Below are 25,896 nucleotides of genomic sequence, written 5' to 3' on the forward strand. Positions count from 1 at the left end.
CATTCACAGCCTTTTGTCTTTCCATTTCAGCTTTAAGTTGGGATAGATTTTCACTTTAGTAAAATAAAAGCTGTTAAGCTCTGTGGCCTCGTTTAAAGACTGACTCACTAACGATGTTGAACTGCCTGAATATAAATGTTCCATAGTGTAGATTAATTTTTTACCAAAGTATAAAATTTGTAGCAAGTAAAAGGATGACAAGTCCCTTGCCCTTCATCAAGGACCTTTCGACATCATCAGGAGAACGACGCTGCTCAACATACAAGTGGCTCTGTGACCCGTCAGAGTCTGTGACCTGTAGCAGCACCTTCGGGTAATGCTAAGTGCTTTGTGAATGCACAGAATGACAAAGTAGTGAAGTAGCACTGCAGAATCTGCAGGTGTAGCTCAGTGAGGAACAAATGCCATTTTTCTATGCGTTAAATAGAAAACAAATATTTAGGATGAGGTTAATGATAAAGTCATGAAGAAAAAATTAAAAGAATTCAGACCAAATGAATATTCTGATCTGCGCTTATGCTGCATAGGTTTTTTTTTTCTCTTATATTTTTGTTTTTAGATGTTTTTGTTTGCGGTAGAACACTTTTCTTTCATGGAATGACACTCCAAGAATTTTCCACATTGGGCTGATGATTATGTTACACTTTAACTTTACTCCTAAAAGCAGGATATCAAATGAACCACCGCAGCAGCGGTGTATTACATAGGACAAACTCACATCCGTTTCAAGTTTCCATGTGCTCACTCTGTAGCCAGTTAGCAACAGTGCAGCAGGAGGTAAGGTGAGGGGTTGCAGAGATAATTCTTTTCCACGTGACTCTGTTTCTTATCTCACAAGACACATATCGCTGCAGACATTGCTGCGGTCATTTTCAGGAAAGCTTCTGCAGTAATTGACAGACTAAACGGTGGATTCCTCTTTTCCTCTACCTAAGTGGCTCATTTGACTTTGCAAAGTGATTGGTACACAGCATCATTTTTGTGTCTGACTATGTTCAAACCAAGTCTCAGCTCAGAGGTAACGTCTATAAACATGCTGTGTTTCTGTCATGGTTTTGTATGGATTTGTTGGGACAGACCCAATCAGCTGACATATTCATATTTTTTGTGAGATTTGGATCTCATAGTCCCGTGGTTTGATTTATATGATATGTGTTGATTTTTTGTGCTGAGTTGTTCTGTATTGAATTGCATAACATTATTAATTACAATAACACCAAATGACAGATTGCTTGATCAATTCTGTGCAGTCGGCCACAAAGTGAGGAAATTGCCCAGCTTTGATTATGTGGAAATTAACTTCCTGGTAAAAATTTCCCTAGACAGTGAATTCAGCACAACTTTCAGCGACCAAGATACAAATGGAGGGTCCATCTGTCTGAGTTATTTTCATGGATGATGTGGTTGAATATTTTTGGTGCCCCGGGGCATTGTTTCCCCATGTTACACTGCATCAGGAACCTTAGAGACAAATGGCCCTGGCCTGTCCAAGGCATCGCGACTTCTTCTCTGTTCAACCATAACTAGTAATGTCCTTTCATTCACTGCCTGCAGTGCTATAGATAATGGAGTATTTGAAGAAGAGGAAATGCTAAAACTAAGACAGCGGATATGGTTTATAAGATGACAGTGGATGGAATGATCAGAGATGTCAGAGGAGGAAAAAAGAGGGGGATGTTTGAAAGAGTGTATAGCTGTGTTACTGGCGTTTCTGTATTCATGAAATGCATCCAGCTTCAGAAGTGGATTGAAAAACCTCAAAAATAGTGTCAGATGACAAGAGAAAAGAGCTCATTGATGCATGGACGGATGGATGGATGAAGATGGACGGGACAGCAGGCAGGCTCCATGGGAGGCTGGTTTAAGTAGCATGGTGCCTGGCACCCAACAGTCGACAAGCCACCAGTACAAATCCCAAAGAAAAGCCCGTCAAAGAAGACACATACCATACTCAGATATGCCTGAGACCAGTCACAGTCGGAGGGGACATACCTACAGGCTTTGCTCAAAAGACTGTAATAGGGCCAACTCCTGCAGATATTGGTAATAAATATGTGCTGATGTATTTTCTTCCCATGAATAGTTATTTGTGGTATTTTTGTAGGTGCCAGTCCATGCTGGCGCAGTTGCACATGTGACACTGAAGCCTTCCCATACTGGCAGAGATATAAAGCGTGAGTATGTGAGAATAGTGACTGGGACTGTTTTTCCCCGATAACCTCAGTTTGTTACTTTTTGATCCTGCTAAATTAAGATAACGGCCTTGGTTAATTAAACTGTCACATGGCAATACCTTGAGGAATTGCGAGGCCAACACAGCTTTAATTGGGTGGCTGCTATTGTCCCTGCATTGCCTCCCTTCTGTGAGAAGCAGCCCCACAGAGGGGGAATACGCTCTCATGGCTACTGGTGAAGGATAAAAGAGCTTAAGAATGACACATTTGAACTATATAATGATTAACAGTGGGGCAAATACAGGGTAATCTTATCTTTAATGTGTGAAAAAACTCTCATCCACTATATCTAAATACGAGCCACTTAATGTATTATAAGCCTAATATGCAATGCCTACAGTTGCTCAAAGACAGGTTCACCACCAGAGTAGACTTAACACGAGGAGTTTTCTCTGCTGCTTCAGCTTGCATTAATCAGAGTTGTGTCATTTTCCATACGTTGTAGTTGTTTATGTGGTGAATTAGTTGCGAGGGTCTGCAAAGCCCTGTGGACAATGTCAGCAAGCTTAAGATGCATCTGTAATTACCAACTTCCAATTAACAGCTGACCTCACCATTCCACCCCAAACCACAACAAAGATCTATTATGGAGATTTGGAGGGCTTGTGGTGAAACAGCTAAGTGTGATGGATTTTCTTCCCGTGTGCGGGGTGTTTTTACTCCTCCTCTTTAGGTTCAGAAACTCACTCTGCATTGAAATGCAGATCATTGCGAGGTAGACAGATGGATGTGTAACAGGTACATAGGTTTGTCTGTAAAAGAGCAGCTTACCAATTTAATCAACCGTATTCATGCTGCTTACAGATGCGATGATGTTTTTCGTGTCATATTATTGGCAATCATTTTAGAATAAAGTAATTCTCTGTTTTTCGTCTTGTTTTTTCTGAACTGAATGTTTTAAGCGACAACACAGTCGAAAACATGCAGTCCTGAGAGTATTACGGGATCTTAGCTGAATTAGTGGGCTGTTGTTGCTGGAAGAAGTTTATTTGACAACAAAGCGCCCATTCTGCGGCGATGCTTTGAAAACAGTTGTCCATCTGTCCCTGAAGGTGACCAAAAGCTGTCTTGATTAACAAGTGGGAAATCTGGGTAATGGTTTCCTGCGCCGCCTCTCATCCACTCCCAAGTGAGGATCAAAGAGGATGAAGTTTTGAGCCAGGGGATAATCTAGTTCCCTAGATTGTGATAATGCTGCTCAGGATGATCATGTGGATGAGAGCTGGTCGGGCCGTGCTCATAATGGTGTTTTTTGGTGCTCACATGTACTTTCCAGCATGTTTGGTGCTCGAGAGAGAAAAGGGAGACAATATCAGAGTGAGCCTTTGGATTAGTACACCTACTGTAAGCTAAGGGAAAATAGACTTTCTGTAGCTGTATCCAGGCATCCACATCAGAATCCTTATTTTTTGATCAACAGGTGCTTGCTGCTATATTTTCTCTCAGCTTTGAAATGGTAAAACATGACTCTGAATGAATGTAAAACAGGAAATAATACAGTATGAGTTCTTTATGCTTATTTTGACATGCGAAGACAGGATCGTTTGGATACACACCGCATACAGATAAAGGTTAACATGCAAAGCAAAGCAGAGGATATGCGATTCTTTTGTTATTTGTTGAACAAAAATATCAATAGTTTTAATAGATCTCTTTGGAAAAAGTGAGTAAACCTCCTACCTAAAAAGTTGGTGGAGGCAACTTCTTTTCAGGTTTTTTCCTTAACCGTCCGTCAGTCCCTGATATTAGCTCAATGAAAATTTTGCCACATCTCCTGTGTAAAATTCGACCAGCTTCTAGATGTGTGAGGGTTTGCTTGCATGTGCTGCTGCAACATTTCAGTGGGATTCAAAGCTGGGATGCGACTTGGTTTTTCCATAACCTCCATTTCTTCATTTTGAGTCATTCCTTGGTGGATTTGCTAGTGTGCAAAGGATCATTATACTGTTGAAAGACCCACTTCCACTTCAATTTCAACTTTCTGGCAGATGGCCTTGCATTATCTTCAAGCACTCTTTGATACGATGCAGAATTCACAGTTGAATCAGTGACTGCAAGCTGCCCAGTCCCAGAGGCAGCGATGCAACCCCAAACCGGAACATTTCCACTGCGCCTTGGTATGAATTTCTGCTCCCTAAAAGCTGTCTGTGACCTGCACCAAATTTCTGTTACTGTGGCCAAACAGCTCTTGTCTTTGATTTGATCAAAGGTCTGGTCTTTGTCTTTATGCTTATCAACCACCTCTAATTTTACTCCACTGTTTTGTTTTGTTTTTGGACAGCTCAAAATTCAAACTATGAGACTTCTTTTTACATTAAAATGCTCTTCTCTTTCTTTGCTGATGCAGCCGTACTTGAATAAATTGGCAATTATGTGTTAAAATCCTGTTTCATTAACTACACCCTGTTTACTTGGAAAGCCTTTGCAGAGCGACACATGATCAAAGCACAGAAATTTCTTCCAAATAACTGTGACATAGTTCCGCTTGTGTTTGTTGTTTTGTTTTTTTTCCCTTTCTTTTCAAGTCAGAGTTTATGAAATGACAGTGAGCTTAAGCTCCACTCAATCTCATTTTAGTCTTAAATTCCCTGTTGTTCCACATGATCTCTTCCCACCCTGATCTGTGTCTGGTGTTGGCATCCAGCTGTTCCATCAGCACGACAAGTGAATCGGGAAACTCCCTCATTGTTCACTGACCAATCACAAACACACCAGAACGCTGTCAACGAGCATTTTCCACCCAGTGGTTTACATTTGCCTGCACCTGTGGTTTTAACCCAGAGGGCATGGGATGCAAGAAGGGGGTGGCGTAATGAGGAGAAGCTGGGCGCTGGGGTGGAAAGGGAGTCAGAGTTGGGATTACGCTGTCCTTCTGTCTGTCGAGATTAAAGGAAATAGATTCATAGTGCGTTTCCCCCCTGTTTGCTGTGGTTTTCTCAAAATGCATCGCAGGGCAGCTGAGCCGCACCACTAGTATTTGCATAATGTAGTTTGCATGAACTCATTGGAGCTTGGAGGCAGCTTACGGTTGTCTGTGCACGTATGCATGCAGGCCTGCTTGTGTGTCTGGGCATGTGCTTTGGTATTTGTCCAAACAAGCTAATAAACACGGCTGGAAAAACCTGCATGATATCCACAGAAATCTTGTTCTCTGATTTCCTAGACCTACACTGCAATGTTAAGAAATTACACAAACTGCTTTCACTGACTTACGACTTGTTGTTACACTGTATCATACTGCAGTAGAGAGGCTTCTGTGGAGAGTTACTGGGATAGATACTCACTCTGCACTGCAGTGCTTTGCTAGCTGGGTTGTGAATCTTATCAGGCAGAGTTGTGGTGGTGGATTTTCTATGTGTGTGCATGCGTATGTGTGTGTGTGTGTGTGTGTTAGTGTGTGTCCAGGCCCCTCTGGAGTCCATTAATCCCAAATCTAACATACACGCTGCAGAGGCAGCCTTTGATGTGTGCTGAATCCCTCTCTGGAATATGGGATGCGGCTTCACTTGCCTTTTCCTCGTCAGGAATGCATTGTTGTGTTCTCCCCATGACGCCAGTGCTGTCCAGCAGGACAGGTGGCTGCTGTGTTATGAGTTTGTTTACAATTCAGGTGTGTTTTCACCAGTTCTCTGATCTGTAATTTTACATCTCTGATCTCTTTTAATCCCATTCTTATCTCGTGTAAGCCCTCTAATCTTTGACCCTAATCTTAAACTGCTGAATAGAATGGGGCAGCGTGGACTGAGGAGACTTGTTTTTCTCACCTTCAAATTCAATGCATACATTTGTCGCAGAGTGCTGGGGTCCTCTAGCCTTTTGGTTTTCTGTCTCTGAAGCGGAGTCTGAAAGGTGCCTATTGCTATATTTTTTTCCATCTGTTTCTGTTTTATTGCCGGAGCCTGGACTTGAACCCAGCCTATTTTAAATCCCTGTGCTCATAACACACCAGTCTCAGGAGTGAAACAGATGGTGAGGCAAAGAAAAATATAAATTAGATAGTGAGATGGAAAACGCATTTCTATTTGAAATGATTATCCCCCCTGACGGCTATACTAATAGACTGTTATTGCATTTCCGTCAGTTTCTTTTAATCTAATCATACTTATAAACAAATGAGTGATAGTGTTACTGCGTGCGCCAATTTATCCACACAGAGACATAAGCAACCAGTGTCTAGACGGCAAACACCCATTTGGCTGGGGCACAGAGGAACATCAATGCTAAAACAATGCTGCTGAAATCCTAGGCCTGTTCTTCAGGTTTGCATGGTGGGAGATATTGTAGTAGCAGACAGACGGCGATAGGAGGAGGATGTGGTGCAGCAGAGCAAAGGCTGGCAGAGCTCACTGTGGCTATTACATCTAAAGTGTGTCAGTTAGCTCTCTAAATGTGTTAGGCCCCGGGGCTGAGAAAGCCAACACCATCGACTCAACCCACCTCGCTCCACCTTTCCACTTAGCCTCTGTTCAACACCCGCCAATATCCTTAGGGGAGTTAGACTGTTGCGCATTGGCACGATTGATCAAATGCCTTCATGCTAAAGTGTACATTTTTCTCATTGTACTTATTAGTCTCATGAGAACATGTGCAGGAAGATGAATTTAGAGTAGAGTGGTGGCATGCTGTAGAGGTGGAGCTCAGCTTCCTCTTTTGGCAGCTCTATCACACTGTTTAGCAGGCAGTTTGGCAAAAAAAGAAATCCCCATTTTATCACAGTAGATCATGATGCTACTTGTCCGCGTCCGTGTCATGTAGGACATGAAGTGAAATAACTTCAGTGCATGTTGTGCATTGACGATGGTGTCAGCCATAACCAAATTCTGCGTATTTTTGAAATATTTAAAAAGAACTTTCTTAATGCAGAGATATTGTACGCAGTGAAAATGTCTGACTTCAAATGCTCTGTTGAGTCTAAATTAGTAGAAAAATTCTAATATATTGCACACACTAGTAAGCAGAATTGGTCTGTCAGATTAGGCTGTTTGAAGTCATATCAGGTACGTGCCTGAAGTCAAAATATTTCCACAGAGGTATTGATGCTGCTAGTTTGATGCAGGATGTAATGCAGGCGAGGTAAACAACAGATTTCTATAAATCTTATTGAGAAGAAAAATTCTGTTGTTATCCCACCATGCAGAACTTTATCCGTGCAGAAATAAGTGACACCCTAACCACCCTAATCTTACCATCCGAAAAGCTACGCTTCTCACGGAGAATTGCAGTAAGATTTTTTTTATTCATTATTTTTTTTCTGCAATTTTGATTTCCAAATTATAAAAGATCTATAGCACCATCAATTCAATCAGTTCAAATGCTTCTTTTTTGTTTTTGTTTAATTTGCACTTAGATTCCATTAGGCTTGATTGTCAGTCTTCTCAGAAAGTATCATCTACCTACTGGCTCTTTATTGAGTTTGAGCTATTTCAGACACTAAAGCAAAAGTATAGCTAGTGGAGTTGAGCTGTCAAATATACATTAAATATCCAGTTTTTCCATTGCAACCTTTCAGTCAGAGCAGAGCTTCATTCAGCGCACAACCCTTGTGCAGAATTGGTCAAGGAAATTTGAAACCACAGAACTCAAAAGGACAGTTCTGTTCTACTGCATGCTGTATTCATTATGCTATATTGCAGTGAGGGCTCTGTTGAGAGAGAGAATCTGAAGCACTTTGCCTAATCCTGCTAAAGCAGTACACATGAGAATGATTACTTGCACAAAGCCAATGACACCCTGAGTTGTTCACATCCCTTTGTTTGAAAAAGAGCGACAGAGAGAGGGAAACAATAGAATAAAAGTGATTTTATTCCATACATGTGACAGAAATGAATGTGTAGTGGATCCTATGAATATATGGCTTGTGTATAGAAAACATCCACGCTTTGCCTTGCTCCGTGCACTGAATCTGGTCAGTCTAAGAAACGGTCCCTCAGTTTTAAAGTTTTGGAAACGTTATTAATGTAGGATGATTAAAATGTAAGAATTTGGTGGAGTGAAGTGCTTCAGAAGTCAGCCCTCACTGAATTAGCAACAAAAGGTTTCCCTTCATTCCTTCTTTAATAGGCTGTTTTAAACCCGTTTTCTCCTTGGATAGTAACAGGATTTCCGTAATGAGCTGGTGAGTCATAGATTTTCTCGGCTTAATTTTAAAAAAAATTCCCTGCCTCCTCCCTTTTTTTCCCTCTGTCTCTCTCTTTCTTACTTCATTTATTGAGCTCACTGTCTCTCTAAATGGGCCAAGGCAACTTCCTTTGCCATCTACTGGGGGAAGGAAGTAGATTAAGGCTATTAACAGGCAGAAGGATGCTGATCAGCCTCTCTGGTCTGTGATCTAATGTCTGAGCCATATTGTGGACTCTCTTTTTCCTAAGGCTCTTCAGCATCCTTCAAACACAGTGTGTTTGTTTGTTTGTGTGATAGGGAGAATCACTGTTTAACTGAAACTTCCCATCTTATTTCCACAAATATGACTAAACATAATTTAAGCACATCATGAGGCAACCAAAGCAGCAATGGAGAGTGCATTCTCCCCACATCTGTACACAGTATGTTGTAGTGAGTAGACATAAAACATGGTGCAAGCATGCTGTGTCTGTTTGTGTTTCTTATGAGTGAACAAGCTGCGATGCACACACAATGAAGACAGAGAGCACATAAGCATGCTATATTTGGATGACAAAGTGCCACAAACCCAGGCTGAAGGGGGAAGAAATAAACAAAGGAGAGCGGGGAAAAAAGCCAGTCCAGAAGCATCCTCTGCCACGGTGCAATCCCCCATGTCCTAATTACACAGGCTTAGAGGAAACGGAGGATTAGCCACCGATTCACCATGCTTCTCGCCTCATCTTCTAATAAGTCCCCTCCTTGTTTCCTTGTCGGCCTTTGTGCCACTTTCCATGTCTCTCTCCAGGTAAACGCAGTAAGATACCACCAGCCAGTGACTTTCTGCCTCTCTTTGTACCTATTTGCTAAGACAGCTATTCACTTTGTAAAAGTAGACTGTGAAGCAGACTTGTTTCGTTTGCTTTCCTCGTCATTTTATACTCAGCATTTGGACCGAGTTTTCGCTTCAGTATCATGTAGGATCACATTCTTACTTTGTTTCTGTTTGCATGTGTTCCTCTGAAGTCTATCTATGCATCAGTGAAAGCACTGAACACACAACAAAACGTAATTTACCCTGCTGTGCAGTTTTTGAAATTTTAAACACGATGTTTCTTTTTTTAACTGTGCATTACCATCAGGTCAGCATCTAATTGTTCCCAAATTCAATCTGCGCCATAACAGTGACCCCCAAATGCACAGTCAGCGCCAAAGAGAACTATCTATAGCAATGAGATGAACAATGAAGCCTGCAACAGGAGCCCACAGAGCTCTGATCTCAACATTATTACACAAGTCTGGGATTGAATGAAAGGGCAAAAGCAATTGAGACTATATTTACAGATTTGCCTCAAGTTCACCACAATGCTTAATCTTTCTCTCTGTCTGTCTATCTATCTTTATTGGGAATGGGTAATTATGTCCAAACCTTTGACTCGTACACCATAAGCAAAGGTAACATATTCATAGGGTCCCAAATATTATATACTTCCAAACCATGAGTGTTTATTTTATGCCGTGTTTGAGCTTCTAACTGTTTGCTTAGTATAAATAGCTTGATGCCAGCAGGAAAGATGTAAGGCATTGTTGCTCTCAGACATCTATATCTAATAGCTTGCCCGTGGCTGCTTCCTTGCAAATGCTCCACCATTAAAACACTTTAAGGGTGAAAGAAAGAGCAATCCATACCTAGAGGAAATGTGAATTATAGAAGGTCTTAAGTCACAGGTTGGAAAAGAAGCTCAGGTATTTTGACTGGCTGTAGGAAGGATCTCCCGCAACTGACCCTGCAATATTTATTGAGTGCCTCTGACTGCTGTCAACAGTGAAGAGAGTGAAGAGCTGCTGAATGCACAATGAAAAAGAAAGTTTCTTCTCCAGTTTGTTTTTCACAGCTTTGTTCTTCTATCTCATGCAATGAAAATATCTCAAAGAGATCAACTGATGGTGGCTGAGTAGGTTGCTCAAACAGCAGTTGGAATGTTGTAACACAGGACAAATGTGGTTACAGATAAACATCAGTTTACCTGTTCTCAGCACATTTTGGCCTTGGATCGGTTTCCCATGGCCGGTCATTACCGTTGAACTTGTTTGTTGGGTTTTTTCCAGTATCAGGTCCGACTGTCAGCAAATAAGGGGGCAGGCGTTGAGATCTTTTTCCCACAGTTAAAAAGAGTCAGTTATAGCTGGTAGAAATCATTTATTATTGAGATGATGCCTCAGCAATGAAAGTATAAAGCATGTAAAATCATACTGAATTAGAAGGACAGCTTTTATTGTTTTAAATAAATGTGTGCATGAAGGGTTGTTTAAAAATAACTAATATTCCCTCAGACTACAGATATACTGACACTGGGAAAGTCCAAGTACCCATGCAGTCCAGTTCTGCCCCGGTTCTTATAGAACCAGCATTTTAGAGACATTGTTGCTGCTTTGTGTTAACAGGAAAGTACTGTTTGAGAACATCAACCTGGCTGCCCAGTTGACCCTTGTCTCCATAACCCACAGACCCCTCCTCCTTCCGCTCACAGCACACAGCTATGCTCGCTCATCATCGATCAGGCTTCGTGTGTTTGTTTTTGTTTGAATATGAACTAATGCTCCTGCAAGGTATTGGTTCTTCTCTCTCCTATGCATAAACACTTTCTCCTCAGGGTGTTCTTTTTGCAACTAAGGGCATTAGCTGCAGAGGGGGACCTGCAGTTTGTGGGAAAATACCTAAAGAGGGGAAGTGTTTGATCCTAAGATATGTGCCCTTGATTCATCCTGTGCATTTCCAGCTGCTGCACCCGCTGCTGCCAAGCAGTTCCTGCTAAGCATCGGTATTCTCCTGCCTCCCACTGCGATAAAATCTATTTTGCTGGAGAGAAATATACTTCTCATTCACTCAGCTAAGCCTACTACTGCCCAAAAAATAAAACAAATCCAGACCCTCAACTCACGGCTACACTGATAGCAAAACTTTGGATGAATAACTGTATGTTAATCAATAATGTGTATTGTTTGAGAATTGATGGGACGTGAAACCTTGGATGCCCTATTAAAAGGAGTTTAAATAATGAGAGGACAAGCTGCATTTGAACTGCAGTGCTCCAAATTACCGTTTTAAATCACATCATGGGCTCAATTTACTGTTGTTTTTTGGTTCGAGCAGAGCAGTACACCAGCACAGAATCCAGGTCCCACAGCAAACTGTGCGGCAAACAGCTGTTTCATGGTAATGCCATCTAATTGCAGCCTCTTCAAACAATGCCGGCAAAACTGACTATTCAACTGTAAAGAACAGCCATCTTACTCAACACAGCTCTGCTTTTAAATCTCATGCAGGAACTCAACAATTATGTCCTCCTTATGCAACAATTAACCAAATTCTAATTTATATATATACATATATTCACATTTGGAGTTCAGGCTTTTCTTGCTTTACTGAATGATGTCTTAAAATACATTTGCATAATTTCTATCCAGTTGCGAGTTTGGCACACCTCAAGAAGAGGAGGAGCAGCTGTCTTGTGTTTTACAATTTCTTACCAATTAGCTGAAGAACAAAGTGGATTGGGACTTTATGGGAGGGGGCTTTAAAATAACGCAAGTGTGAAAACAGAGTGCTTCTGTACAGTAAAAAAAATCATTGTCTGTTTGGTTTTTTTTACACAAAAGAATGTAAACTTATTCTAAGCATCCTCTAAAATAAACCCGACCATAATACGACAGTAAATATGAGCTCTTTAGAAGGGAAATATTCCGTTTCTGATGCTTAGTCTTTTCACAGCTTTCCAAAGTGTGAAAAAGCGTGGCTACCTGACAAGTCACAAGATATTATGATATAAACATTTGGTTCAGTCAAAGTGGAGACTCTCTCATGTGTGCAGTTCAAATATTTTGTTAACCTGATTGGCTGAGAGAAAAAAAACAAGGAGGGTGGGGGATCAGCTGGGCCAGATAGCAGTAGGAGAGAAGATTAAAAACAAAAAGAATGCACACACACTCATGTGCACATAAACACACACTGTGAGCTCCCTCAGGTGAACAGGTGCAGTCATGGTCTGTCACAGATGCTCTGCTCAATTCATCAGCTGCCACTCCTCCTGTCCACCTTGGGTGAGTTGGGGGATATTCAGCTCAGCACAACCTCAGTACTCACACACATTATCTCAGATCATCTCCGGCCTCAAAGGCTTCTTTAGGAGCTCACAGAGCTGTCTAATGACTACCCAGGTGTGCATCATGGTGAGATGGTTCGCCACCACTGTTATCCGTTTTGAGCTTTTACCTCATTTTCTAACTTGGGTACCATTTTACCTTTGCATGGGTTTGCCCAGTGTTCAACTATACTTCTGTTGTTTTGTAGCATTAGCCTGTGAGTACAGCTCTCTTATGGCTCATCCCTCCCTCCTTGGGAACCACAGCATGTGACAGCAGGACATTAATCACAGGGCTGGGTAATAAAGCGAGGAGGGATGGGCATGTAAGGGCCAGAGGGGCAGGCGTCAGGAGGGAGAAAAGACTGTTTAGGGAAATCACACCATGCTTTATGACGCACACAGATACACAAGAGCACTTTTTCACTTACAGGTTTCAATGCACACACCAGACAGGGTCAACCTTCACCCTGCAAAAGCAAGACAGAAAGAAAACAGCTCGTAATTTCAATAAATATGACCAGCTGCTTGCTGGTTTTGGTCAGCGCTGGACCTTTCCATCCACTTACACACGATGTCATGTGGTCTAGCTAGCCTCCATTTACAGTGTTAAGTGTTAATTTTCTAACAACTTATTCTGGATGGAAAAAAGATGATTAACGTTGGACTACTGAATGATTTTTTTATTCCATCTTGACATTTTTTCCTCATTTCTTTGTGTTTTTTTCTTGCCAATCTGTTATGGCTTGGTGCTCATCAAGAATTGTTAGAATGTTTTCTTTTTTTCATGTTGGTAAATCCACCATAAACACACAACAAAGACTGAGTGCTTTAAGCCCCCGAGATTGGCTCGATCAACCAAGAGCAGATGAGTTGTAAATCTCCTTCGGAAAATGTTTTGTCGTTTTTGTATTGTTTTATTGGTGAGTGGCTAGATGAACATTCGCCATCATGGCTTCCGACACATACAGTTTCTCTGTACCTTAGAGGCCATTCTTAGCTGTGTCCTTGCGATCCTGTCTTGGTAAAACATTGTGCAGACATTGTTTTAGATGCTCTGCTCTGCTTTTAAGGAGAAATTGACACTGATTTATTCAATGATTTATTCAGCTTGCTCATAATTTATTCTGCAAGATCTGCTTCCTTTTAAATATGTTGGGACTAAGTACTTAGTAAGTAATACTTCATTTATTGTCACTGAACTATTTCACGCTGTTTTTTTTTTACAAGGCACAGCAATATTTAATGTTGAGAACTACAGCAAACCGTGATTATTTACTTAGGCTCACTCTTTTTTTGCAGTGTAGCAAAATTAGATTACTCTCTGAATTGGTAAAGATTCCTTTGACACTTTGTGTCTTTTTACTATTGCTCAAAGATGTCCTACTGCCTATCTGAGGCATTGTTACCCAGTCTTGAAAATCTGCCCTAAAGCGAGGCAATTAACCCTGCCGGAGGTAGTAAGATAGCTCATGCTGATCGCATTTAAGAAAGCATCCAGAAGTGCTCAAGAGTCTGTGGAGTTTAATTAAGCCTTATTGTTGACACTGGAGGTGTAATACTAGATTTCAATCAGAGATTCGGGTCAAGTGTCTTCAAAGCTGCAGTGATAGAAGCATCTGTTCTTGAGTCCTGATCCCTCAATCTTATCGAAGTTTCACTGACATTCTTCTTAAAGGAGAGGCCTCTTCTTGCCTCTTCTTGTGTGTCTGATCTCTGAGAAGTTTTGATAACTGCTAATGTTTTAAGGTGTGATGTAATTTTCAAAGCTTGGATGTAAAGTTAAAAGACACATTTTCTAGCCATATAATATTATTGCCAAATATTTCACCTTCCACAATGAGTGAAAACTGAAAGATGAAAATTATTTGTGTATATTATAGCTTGAGATTTCAGCTTTACAGAATTTCAGCTCAAGAATAGATATAAAAAACACAAAGTCGATTGGGCAGCAAAAAGAGGATCTAAAGTGATGGACCCAACCTAGCATTTCGCTATTTGGATTTTGTTTTTTCCGAAATAGATATTTGGTTTTGAATGTTGGATATTGCTTTTTAAAAATCTTTAAATATTTACCATCTTGGTTTGCCTGTTTGATGTCCCTCTAACTCAACAATGAACAGTGAACGTCACGCTTCAGTTGGCTCACTGTTGCCAACTTAGCAGCTTAGTCTAAGCTAAGTTTTAAAAAAAAAAAAAAAAAAGAAAGAACAACGCTCTATGACAAATGTAGCGAAGCACCTCTCTGCTGCTACTCTGCACAGTCACTGGCAGAGAGGAATGAGCAGCACATGTGAGCTCGTTGCACATGCAGTGTTGTTTTTATGGTTTGTTACTCAGACAGCAGCTGCGCTCTGTGTGAGTAAAGAGAATAAGAAATGACCAGAAGACTCCCCTCACCAAAACTTTTAAGTTGTTTTAAACATAGAATCCAGAAACACTCAAACAAAGAAGCTAAGATGACCATGAGATTCTTTTCATCAATGATTTGCTATGCATTAAAGATAATTGTGCAGATTATTAGTCTGATTTAACATTGTACTGCACCGGATCATTGGCCAAGAGTTGAATCAAATTATGACAAATGATTGCATGTTTTAGTTTATCTATTAAGGTAATTCATCTCTGACTATACGCAGTGGTGAGAGAAACTGAAACAGGGAGAGACAGAGCATCCGTCTGGTAGCCAAATCATCTTAGGCAAATGTGTCCTTGGTGAAGGCCTGTGCTACCCAGCCCAGAGAGATGGTAGAGCCACAGCAAAGAAACAGAGAGGGAGATGAATGTCACCCCTGCTCTCATATGTCATATTGTTAGCCATAGATATGAGGAGAATGCCTCAAGGTTGTACGTGCAGCAGACACATGAATAATCTATCTGAGGTTTCCTCCAACTAAATAGAGGGAAATATGTCTGCATGGATTATTTATTCTTTAATATGCACATGTAAATGGACAATTGCCTTTGAGAGCAGTTAATTGTTTGCGTATTAAATTTGTGTAAGCTGGGTTTGTGAGTGGTGGTAATTGTCAGCTGGTACAGTTAGCATGGTTGGACATCGTCTCTGTATTTTGAGCCTGAGTGATGGATTACAGTAATAGTGAGTTCAGGTTGGAAATTGTAGCCGGGTTTCTATTTTTTGTGTGCAGTCTTTTGACTAAATCATCGATCTTTGCGGTTTGACGTATTGTACATGTTTTCTTACTCAAATCTCAAACCACTTTTGCTCACACATACACAGATGCCTCTCTGTGTGCAGATGCATTACCTCGCCCCTACACCATTTAAATGTTGTCCGTTTCATATTGGTCTTGCCTCTGCTTTCCAGCTCACCTTATTTCCTCTTCAGATGACTGCCTCGACATGGGAAATGTCAGGCTCTCCTAGCCAACGCAGTTTGGCTTCTTCAGATATTTGTGAAGTGTTAAGCTCATCTCTACAGCTTAGGAGGGCAGTCTCTCAGGAATCTAGGCTGCTGACCTGCAACACAGCAAAGACAGCCAAGCCAAGTGCACTCAAGCACATCCACTCTGCCTGCTCATTCGCATCAACGAAAGATTGTGTTAGTCCTAAGTTTGTGGTCTTTAAAGCAGCACTCTCACCGTTCTGTAGAGGTTCATGCATTACATAATGGAATTGATGGGGTAGCTTTACAGCTTCTAACAGTAATGTTGTCCTCTCATATTTAGTTGAGCATAGTAGTGGAAATGTACCACTCTGAATAGCCTCATTCTAACTCCATTAAAAGTTGCCTTAAAAACAAGGTGGAAGAAAACAGCTTGAAGCTTCCTGTTATAAAAATCCCCCAAAATGACACCTTCAGATTTTTCTCTGAAACCACAACAAGCTTGTTAAGGCTTGTTACAGTTCACTGATTTAAAATGTGCCTCGATTGCACATTTGGATGACAAGTATTAAAAGTTATCATTGGTATTCAGCAGGAGAGGTGAAAGAAGTGACATACGGATGCAACAATGTGTTTGTTGTTGGAGTCCTGATCTACCAACAGGTAACAGAATCAAACAGAAATCAAACCTTTTTGACTAGAACTACTTTTTTACTATCATATTTTGCATTGCTCCAAGGAATTTGAAATATAGTGCAGTCATTGCTTTAATATCTTCTCGGTCAAAGTGATGTAATTGTCTTTTATTTGCATTCACTGTCCGAGTCCCCCAGTCAAAACAACCAAACCCGACTTCCTGGTTGGGTTTAGCCAAAAAATTGCTTGCTTATGGTTTGAAATCAAAACTTCTTGGTTAAAGCTGAAGAACATCACAGCTAAAATAGATTGTTTGTACTCAACAAAAATTTTAATTTTGAAGTTTCACACTTCACATGCAGCGGCACTGATGCCCAGCAGAGGTCATGCATTCTTATAATGTCATTAAAGATCATTATTGCCTGCATGAGCAAATGATCCACAGGTTTGTTTTTGGGGAGGACATTCTCTACTGTCAGATGTATTGATGAGGATGAGAAGAAAGAAACTAGTTGCAGTGCTTTCATTCTTATAGTCACAGCAATTAAAATCATGTCTTTATGTGTATCCTCTCTTGATTTCGTCCCACCCATCCGGAGGAAAATAGATCCATTTATCGGGCAACAGATACTTTTCTTTTTTCTCTCTCTCTCTCTTTTCTTTTTGCCCCACATTTTTTTCTCCTCACTTTCAAGAGCGGTAAATAAGCTTCTTTTTTTTGTGTTATTATGATTTTTTTAACCAAGTTCTGGAACCATTTGACACAGGCATGAATACTTCCATAATCAGCCAGTGTGCATCCCTCTGAATAGAGATGAAAGAAGAGAACACAGGCTCTCATACACACATGTGCGCACACACGACAACAACAAGGCGTGCACAAATAAATAGGCACAAACACATGGGAAAGAAGCACAAGCCATTTGGCATCGCCTCTCTATCTGGGGAGGGCTTCAAAGCCCACTGACATGAATTTATGATAACGGCACTATGCCTTTGCCAAACCTCAACCGTTGTTGTTTTTCTCTCGCTCCCTCCCCATCTTTCTGTATGCTCTGCCATCCCCTTGATCAGAGCTCTGAAAAATGCAAGCAGGTGTCCCCCAGTCCCCTTGGAAAGCTGTGTACATGTGTGTGTGCACATGTGCATATTTTTGTATGTGTTAAGAATAGGACATCCTCAGCAGGCTGTTACTTTTTCACATTATTTTTAAGGCTTTGCTTCTTTCCTAGCTTAAAGCTCCAACTCTTTATACACTTCAGTTCAGCTTTATAATGGAAATATGATTCAATTACCCTTACATTGTGTGGCTTTACTCTATTTTATGCACACAACTGACGTGAATAACCCTTTTCCTCCATCCACCCCCTTTCCTCTTTTTCTTTTGCAGATGAGGACTGTCTGAATTGTACAGAAGAGTGCAGAGTACTGGGTCATTCTGACCGCTGCTGGATGCCTCAGTTCACTGCCGGTGGAAACCAGGCGGAGGGCATTGACTACCGCAACAATATGTTTGTGCCAGCCGGGATGGAGACTGTTCCTGAGACAGAGACCTATGAAACTGTCAACCCCAATGGCAAGAAAACATTCTGTACCTTTGGCAAAGAAAGGCGTGACCACACCATCCTGGTTGCCAACGTCAAGCCCTACTTGAAAGCGAAACGTGCTCTCAGCCCACTACTCCAAGAGGTACCCTCAGCTTCTAGCAGCCCTACCAAGGGCTGCTCCACTATGTCTCCCTGCTCCTCGGTCAAAAGCCCAGCTGATGGGGCAGAGGGCATACCTCCCCCTGCTTCCTGCTCTGGCCACTACGGGCCTCCTAATGGTCAGTACCTGTCACCAACCAAACAAACCAGAGACCAGGGGATCTACCCGTCCTTGCCCTCCTCAGACCCCGTGGCCAAGGTGCTCGCAGAAGCTCGCTCCAGGATCAGTCAGGAGGCAGCAGGTGAAATGGAGTGTGTCCTGGAGCAGGTGGAGCCAGACGCAAACCGCGAAGGAATGGACGCTGACCAGGTGGTGAGGGATATCGACAAACTTTTGCAGGACTGCAGAGGAAGTGAGGCCACTGGCACACTCAGAAAGTGACACAGAAGGACTGGAACAAAGAGAAATCGGAAATTAGAGACAGGAATAGGATGCAATTCCAAAAACTCTCATGACAAAACTGTTACCAAAACAATTTGAAAAGGTTAAATGGCTCTTATGACTGGGGCTCTTTTCACTGTATCTGTTGTAGAAAAGTACCAACACTGGACAGACAAACATGCCAGACATGTGGCACCAGTTTTGATGTTAAGACTCCTTCCAACAAATAGGAACTGACGTCTGACTTCTTCTGAATTTATAAACTTTTCTTTTCTTTCTTTTTTTTTTTTTATTCCTAAGCAAACTGCAGAGGCTTATCCCTCTGACACCTTGCAAGCTCTTATCTAAGTGCCCACCAGCTCATATATGTGTTGTTCATGGTCTCTCGTGAAATCCTGCATTCTTAAGCGTGTGTAGGTGGATTTTTTTGTTGTGTGTGATGGACATTGAAATTGAACAAAAAAAGGACTACTTATGGTCAGACACGACAATCGATGCGGAAACAGAGAAAAACGCTGATTTGTGTGGGCCAGTGAAAGGCCAAAATACACAATACAAGCTTATCTTTTATGAATTTAATATACTGTAGGTGTTCTGCGTGTGACAGACCGGACTTGTATCAGAAGAGATTGGTTAATCATGGCGGTGTTTGCAGGGGATTGTAATGGACCTGGAGTTGGAGCTGCTTTAGTGCTTCACTGAAGGAGAATTATTACCAGTGTAACCATGTTTCACCTGTCATATGTAGCTACGTGTGTAAGCTGTGTCTGTCTCACACCTCTATTTAAATGTTCATGTTGCCGAGCAGTGCAGTTGCACGCATCAACTTCACACATGTGCACTACACTTTGCGGATACATATGCTGACGCACTCACATGCGCTGATGCCCCACCACACACAAACACACACAAGAATGCTTACACACAATTAATCCATCCGTGGAATTGTCTTTATACATGTACATCATCAGCTTTTAGTCCCTTGTGTACAGTGAATTATCATGTGTGTGACTATGCCTTAAGGCAATCACAAGTTGTATAAAAAGGGACATTTTTCCTCAACTGTGAAAAAATTATATCTATATAATTATATAGATGACTGTATGTATGAATCCATGTATAGTGTCCAAATATTAACAGAATATTTATACATTTTATAAGAAAAAAAAAAAAAGAAATGAGGAATCTCAACAAAGAGTGTCCTGGAGTTAAGGTCCAGTGCGGGGTACTAACTCAAAGAACTGCAAAGGACACTGCCATTGTTTTGAAGACAAATATCCAAAAATATGAATAAACAAGAAAATGTCCCTTCACATTATCACTATACATAATATCATTATATGTGTATATGTATCCAATTTAGATGTGTTTACATGAAAAAACTGACATATTTTTATTGATTTTACTGCAATTTCTGTGCATTTGAGCCAAATTGTTATGTGTACAAAAGCTATATTGTGTATTTTATTAAATTAATATATTGTTGTGTTGCAATATACATGGGCTTATATTGTATTTGGCAAAAGTTGCCTTAGTAGCTGTCGAACTCTGTGAGTTTGCTTTAGTTTGGGTTTTTGTTGGTGTTTTCTTTTCTTCATCTCTTCTCTGCATCTTTGCAGGCTGGCTTCAGTGCTTTTGAGATGTGGCCTCTTTTTACCCTGATATCCAGCTGGATCAAATACAATAACTGTTGAAAGCTTAATGAGCCAGCTGATCTGGAATACAATTCAAACCAAGAACAAAAAGCAACAACCACAAGAAAACAGTTTGAATATTTTTACTGAGCAGATTTTTACAGGGCAGCTATTTTCTTTAACAATAACTAGTCTGGGTATTTTCTGTTCATTATGTTTTTACTTCCTTTCCAAAAACAAAAAAAAAAAAAGAAAGAAAGAAAGAAACCTGCCATATGGAAAGCGGAGTGGTTTCCTTGGTGATCGTAAACTGCCTTACTGTCTCTGCAGAGAGCTTGTTGTATCTGTGGAGCTTTGTGACTGCTTATAAAGCCCTGGTCCACCAGAATGTGCATTTTCTATAAAGGACCAAAAGAGGTTCTTTCTCAGCAGTCTGTGTTGTTTATGTATGTACTCCTTCTCAATACATGTTAGAATTCTCATACTTTGCAGAGAAACTTGGCATCAGAAATTCTATCCATTGGATTTGATGTCTTAGCTGTTTAGGTACATGGTTTATATAACCAAGTGTCTTCACATCCAGGCTTTCTTAAGAAAAAATATACAGACATTTATTTTTGAAAATTTTGGCACATTTCGGCCACTCTCTGAAATAATAGCAGGAGGTGATTTTTCTAATAAACAATAGAATACGCAGAACAGTAGGCTACTAGACTAGATGTGTTTTGGAAAATGTGACCACAATCACCAAATGTATGTAACACGCAGCCATAAGAGGGAACAGTGACTTATCGTCCATGCGGCTGCCACACAGGGCTGAACTGGCAGATATTATCACATTTGTTCCTATAGACATTCTGTTCTTTCCTCTGTTTTCTCGTTGAGGTGCATGTTTCAACATTTTCCTGTCAATCTTTCGTTCAGTATCTTTTTGCCTTCTTTTTTATAGTTTGCTGTTCATTTGCTTATTTTTCTCATCTTCGACTGTTTGCTTCTTTGCCTCTGAGGGGCAAAGTAACTGTTGCCTTTTCTCCTCTCTTTCTTCTGGAAAGTATTTGGTTTAGGTTTACCCTCGCTCTTTTCCTGAGAGATGACAGAGGCTGTTTTTAGAGGTGGCTTGGAGGTTTTGATGAAGGAGGAAAATATTTATGGTTCTTTTTGAATGAGATTTTTTTTTTCCCCCATTATATCTCAAATATCTACATGAATCAAGCAAACCTCACATTCACATCACACACAACAGTACAAACAGTTGAAATATGCTGCTCGAAGTGCGCTGCAGCTTTGATCCTAACAGGAATGTCGTTGCACACACTCACAAAAACACCAAGGCACTTCAGCAGCACACTGCCTTCCATTTAAATTCATAACCCCTGAAAATAAAGGCTGAAAGAGAGGGCAAAACACTACCGAGACAAATGTGAGTCTTCCACACTTGTCTTCATGGTTTATTTTCTTTTTATTTCATTTTCCCCAGTGTTCATGCTACAACAGGCATGCTCTACATTGGTGTGTGTCTGAGTGTGTGTGTGCTTGATTCCCTCTCATGCCCTCATTGTTTTACAAAACAATTATTTTATTCCTCCGTTTATTTTTCCCATATATTTAAATCCAACTCAAATTAAACCTCTATCGCTGTGGTCTCTCCTTTATTTTGCCATTAATTACCAAAAATAAAGTGCAGAGGTTATCCCAGGATTTAGTCATTTTCCTCCAAGCCTGGCTGCCGCAAACGGTCACTGTCACAATTCAAAGTCCTGTCCCCTCTAATGGTGTTCCCTGGGCCAGGCCACCGTCTGCACACTCACAAACTGAGGGTAAGGAAATGAGCTGCGTCCAGTGGAAAGAAGGAATTCTCTAAAGCCATGGCCCCTTTCTCAGGCTATTTGCTGTTTAATAGAGCAGACGTTGCTGTTGAGGCCAACACATAGTTTTGGCCTCAGAAGTTTAGAGATGGAGCATAATGTGAGGCCTCTCGTTACTGTCTAATTATACTCTGGCATCATACACCGTTGGCACTGCATTACTCCAGCCTAGAGTGGGATATTTTTGCCCACTTGAGACTGTTGGTTTTACCAAGTGATTAGAAAAGGGCCTTGTTGAATGTGGCTAACCACCTCTGGTCTATTACTCACACTGATGCAAGTGCACACAGACTCAGACAGTCACTGCTTCACACACACATAGAAACAATATGCCTTTTTGGTTAGTTAAAACAAGCACCCTGTGTTTGTCAGTGTTGTCCCCTCATCCCCAGGCCCACACTGATAGCATAGGGCTCCACGCTACAATGGGCAGCTGGTGAAAAGACCAGAGACATTCATTTGTATGGATTATTTCAACTGCTATTGTCTAAAGGCTGTGTTCATTGTGATCTATCTGAAAAAAAAAATCAAAAGATCAAATAAAAAAGCAATTACTAATACTGTTTGCTGTTGTCCTTGTATGAGTTGGTTGAGGAATGGTTAGTCATGGCTCTGATTTAATATCGCTCCTCCCAAGAGATAACCATACACACTCAATACTTCTGTTCCCTCAAGCATCTACACGACCAAATTTTCCTTGTCAAATAGGATTGCATTGTTTACTTTCCGAGTGCCAGCTAACTTTCGCAAAAGATAAAAATGAGTTGCAAAATATTTTCAGTAGCAATTAAATGCACATGTGCAAGCACATCCAGCCTGAGTGTGCACACACACACACACGCGCAGTCACACACACAGGAAAAAACACACTTGCTTTGGGCTTATGATTCTCCATTCATCACATTAGTTCAGATTTTCGCCACACAAGATTACTGCTCATGCTTTTTTTTTTCCTAATTGCTCAGAGGCAAATAAATTGGCGCTTGAAATTATGTGTACTAATGCTTCTGAGATAAGATTTTGCATTGTACCCTTTAGCTAGATTTGCATTCAAAGGCCAATTTGAAGTCTTCTCAACACTCGCCTCTGGTTGGAGTGATAGACTATATACTTCCCATTTGCTCACTTAAATCTGGTTTACTTGAATCTTAATTTATGCCTATTAGGCGGTAGATGCTTGGGAGCGGAACATTCTAGTGTGACCTTCCTTGAATTGGTTAGTTTCCCAAGACGAAAAAAAAAAAGACCAGCTTTAGCTTTGACTGGTGCTTTAAGTATGGGTGCTATTGAATGGGTTTTTAATGTCTTTTTTAGTGTTTCCCAACACAAAATGACAGACAGTGGAAGCTAATGATACATTTATCTTAAAAAACTATTCCATCATGTCTGCCTAATTGCAGAAATACATCTGGTTGTTTCCTTTTGTGACTCCACGCATCAATCTCCTGTCTACATATTAAAGTTAGTAATTACCCAGACTGCAGTCCTGCTAAATATTTACAAAGGATCATCAAATCCTGACACTTTCCTCAACCTAAAGGTGGCAAACTGATAGGATTTAAACAATTAAAAAAAAACATCACTGATTATGACTTTTATTTCAATACATATATCACATTAGTTATGGAAGCATTTCAATATTCTGAAACTAACTGCTACGGTCACCTTAATGCTTTATGTGTACAAATATTCATTGCAAAACAACTAATTTATTCATGGAATTATTCATCATTTGAAGAGAGCTAAATCAGATGAATTTTCATTTTGAACCCAGATAGAATGTTTTTCCCCCCACATTGCATTTACAGAGCATTGGTATGCACCAAGGCTTTTTCTGTTTGAATATGACTAGTTGCCCCGGGGGCAGATATTAATTAGATAGATAGCAGACTCAGCCTTACATTAAAACACCTATTCTAGGACTGCAGTCGGTTCATGCCGGCCTGTCTCATTCTGCCAAATGGTCCGAGATTTGTTTAAACCCACAGCATACCTTCAAGCAAATAACGGTCCATCTCCTTGTTCGTGTCAAATACCTTCAATCAAGATTTCAACAGATCGCACCACATGTTACTGAAACTGCAATAATGTGTGAAATATAGATGATGTGGTGGACTGCATGCTAGGTATCAGCAAGAAATGTTTAAGATGACGTACATTTTTACTGTGTATTTCTGTGTATTTCTACACATTAAATTCCGTAGCATGTATCCAACCAATACATGTAACAGAAATTGCTTTAATTATGATAACATCATGTGCACATGTTTATTGATGAGGCACAAAACTTTATGCTTTAAGCTTTGGTGTACAAACAACTAAATGAGTTTACCCCTTATTTAGTTGTTTAGATTCAGCAAAGCTGAGGTGAAGTTTGCCGCTGAACAGTAGATCAGAAAATCATATTTCTGCCTTTTAATCAAGGTCCTTGATCCAAATAGCTGCACTGATGGGATTTAATCAAGTACTGTTCTGCATTGAGCTGGCTAAAAGGGCAAATTGGAGAGATCTTTTCAACATGAAGAAAAGAAGGTATTCATCATACTCTAATGTTAAAGGACAAGGATCCTCCTTTCATTTGTGATAGTGTTCAGGAAGGTACAGCAAATTAGAATACATGCTGTATGACTGTGACAGCAAGTGTGTGTGTGTGTGTGTGTGTGTGGTTGCATGAAAGAGACATGAGAGCTACTGGAAATTTGAATGTAAGTCTTGCAACCCAACCTTGTTATGGTCCTATATAACCAAATTGCCTTCCCTATTAGGCTCTGCCAAGCACATAAATAAGCTGCGTTGGAGTCAACCATCAGTGATTGGTTGGGCTGGATGGCAGGTGTCCAGAGCGCAGGAAAGACTGGAGTTAGCATGCAAAGAATGTGGTTAGTTATGAAAAGACTGTGCTTTTAATTAATTGTAAATAAATGCTTGATGTCACAAGTCATTGTGGATTTTTCTGTATCAAATCTTTCCCTAACACTATGCTGTAAAGGTCTAAATATAACCCTAAAAAGTTAGTTTGATAATGTTGTAGTTTGTCCTGCTAGATTTTTTTTGTGCAAGATCAGAAATTTTTTGGATGAATAAATGTCTTTTTCAAACATAAATAGACTTTTGTGATTTAGTTCTATAGGAACATATTTTTTTCAACAACAACAACAAGGATGCGCAGCAAAAAAAAAAAAATTTCTCTGGTGATTTTTATCCGTCCATCCATTTTCTATTCTAATTCAGTGGCGTGTGGGTGCTGGAGTCTATCTCGGCTGCCATTGGGCGAGAGGCAGAGAACACCCTGGACAGATCGCCAGTCCGTCACAGGGTCACACAGGGACAAATGACCGTGCATGCTCACGCTCACTCATAGGGTCCATTTGGAATCATCAATCAACCTAACATGCGTATACAAATATTCAGGTTTTTTGGATGGTAGGAGGAAGCCAGAGTACCTGGAGAGAGCTCACACTTACAGGGGGAAAACATGAAGGGCCCCAGCCAACATTCGAACCAGCAACCCTCCTGGTGATTTTTATATGTTATGACAAAACAAACTATGCAACTATGTGGCAACTGAAAAACTTACAGTGCCTTATGTGATATATCTCTTCCTATAACATGAGATACTGTTTGATTAGAAACTAACGATGCTGAAAAAGACATCCTTTGTTTTGTTTTTTTTCTTTTTGTTTGATGGACATGAATTAGCTCATGTACTGTAGGCCGTTCAAGCATACTTATGACTACACCCTTCATCACACACTGCCAGTTCTCTTTCACATTTAGGCCATTACTCTTATGGTAAGTGTTCAAGTGTTTCTCACCTAAAGCAGAATCCGGAGCAACCAAATAATGGCTCTA

General features: G+C 40.6%; 1 protein-coding gene across 4 annotated transcripts in view; it reads left to right on the forward strand.

The window, feature by feature from the left end:
- Positions 1-22,603, forward strand: part of pcdh17 (protocadherin 17) — a 57,732-nt gene extending 35,129 nt beyond the window's left edge. For all 4 annotated transcript variants that reach the window (XM_072380791.1, XM_072380792.1, XM_072380789.1 and 1 more), the window contains exon 5: positions 17,848-22,603. In XM_072380791.1, the coding sequence (XP_072236892.1) occupies positions 17,848-18,545 (698 nt within the window). In that variant the 3' untranslated portion in view covers positions 18,546-22,603. The remainder of the gene's footprint in view (positions 1-17,847) is intronic.
- Positions 22,604-25,896: the final 3,293 nt, after the last annotated feature.

The sequence above is a fragment of the Leuresthes tenuis genome, unplaced genomic scaffold, assembly GCF_036924035.1.
Source record: "Leuresthes tenuis unplaced genomic scaffold, fLeuTen1.0.hap1 SCAF_2, whole genome shotgun sequence".
NCBI lineage: Eukaryota > Metazoa > Chordata > Actinopteri > Atheriniformes > Atherinopsidae > Leuresthes > Leuresthes tenuis.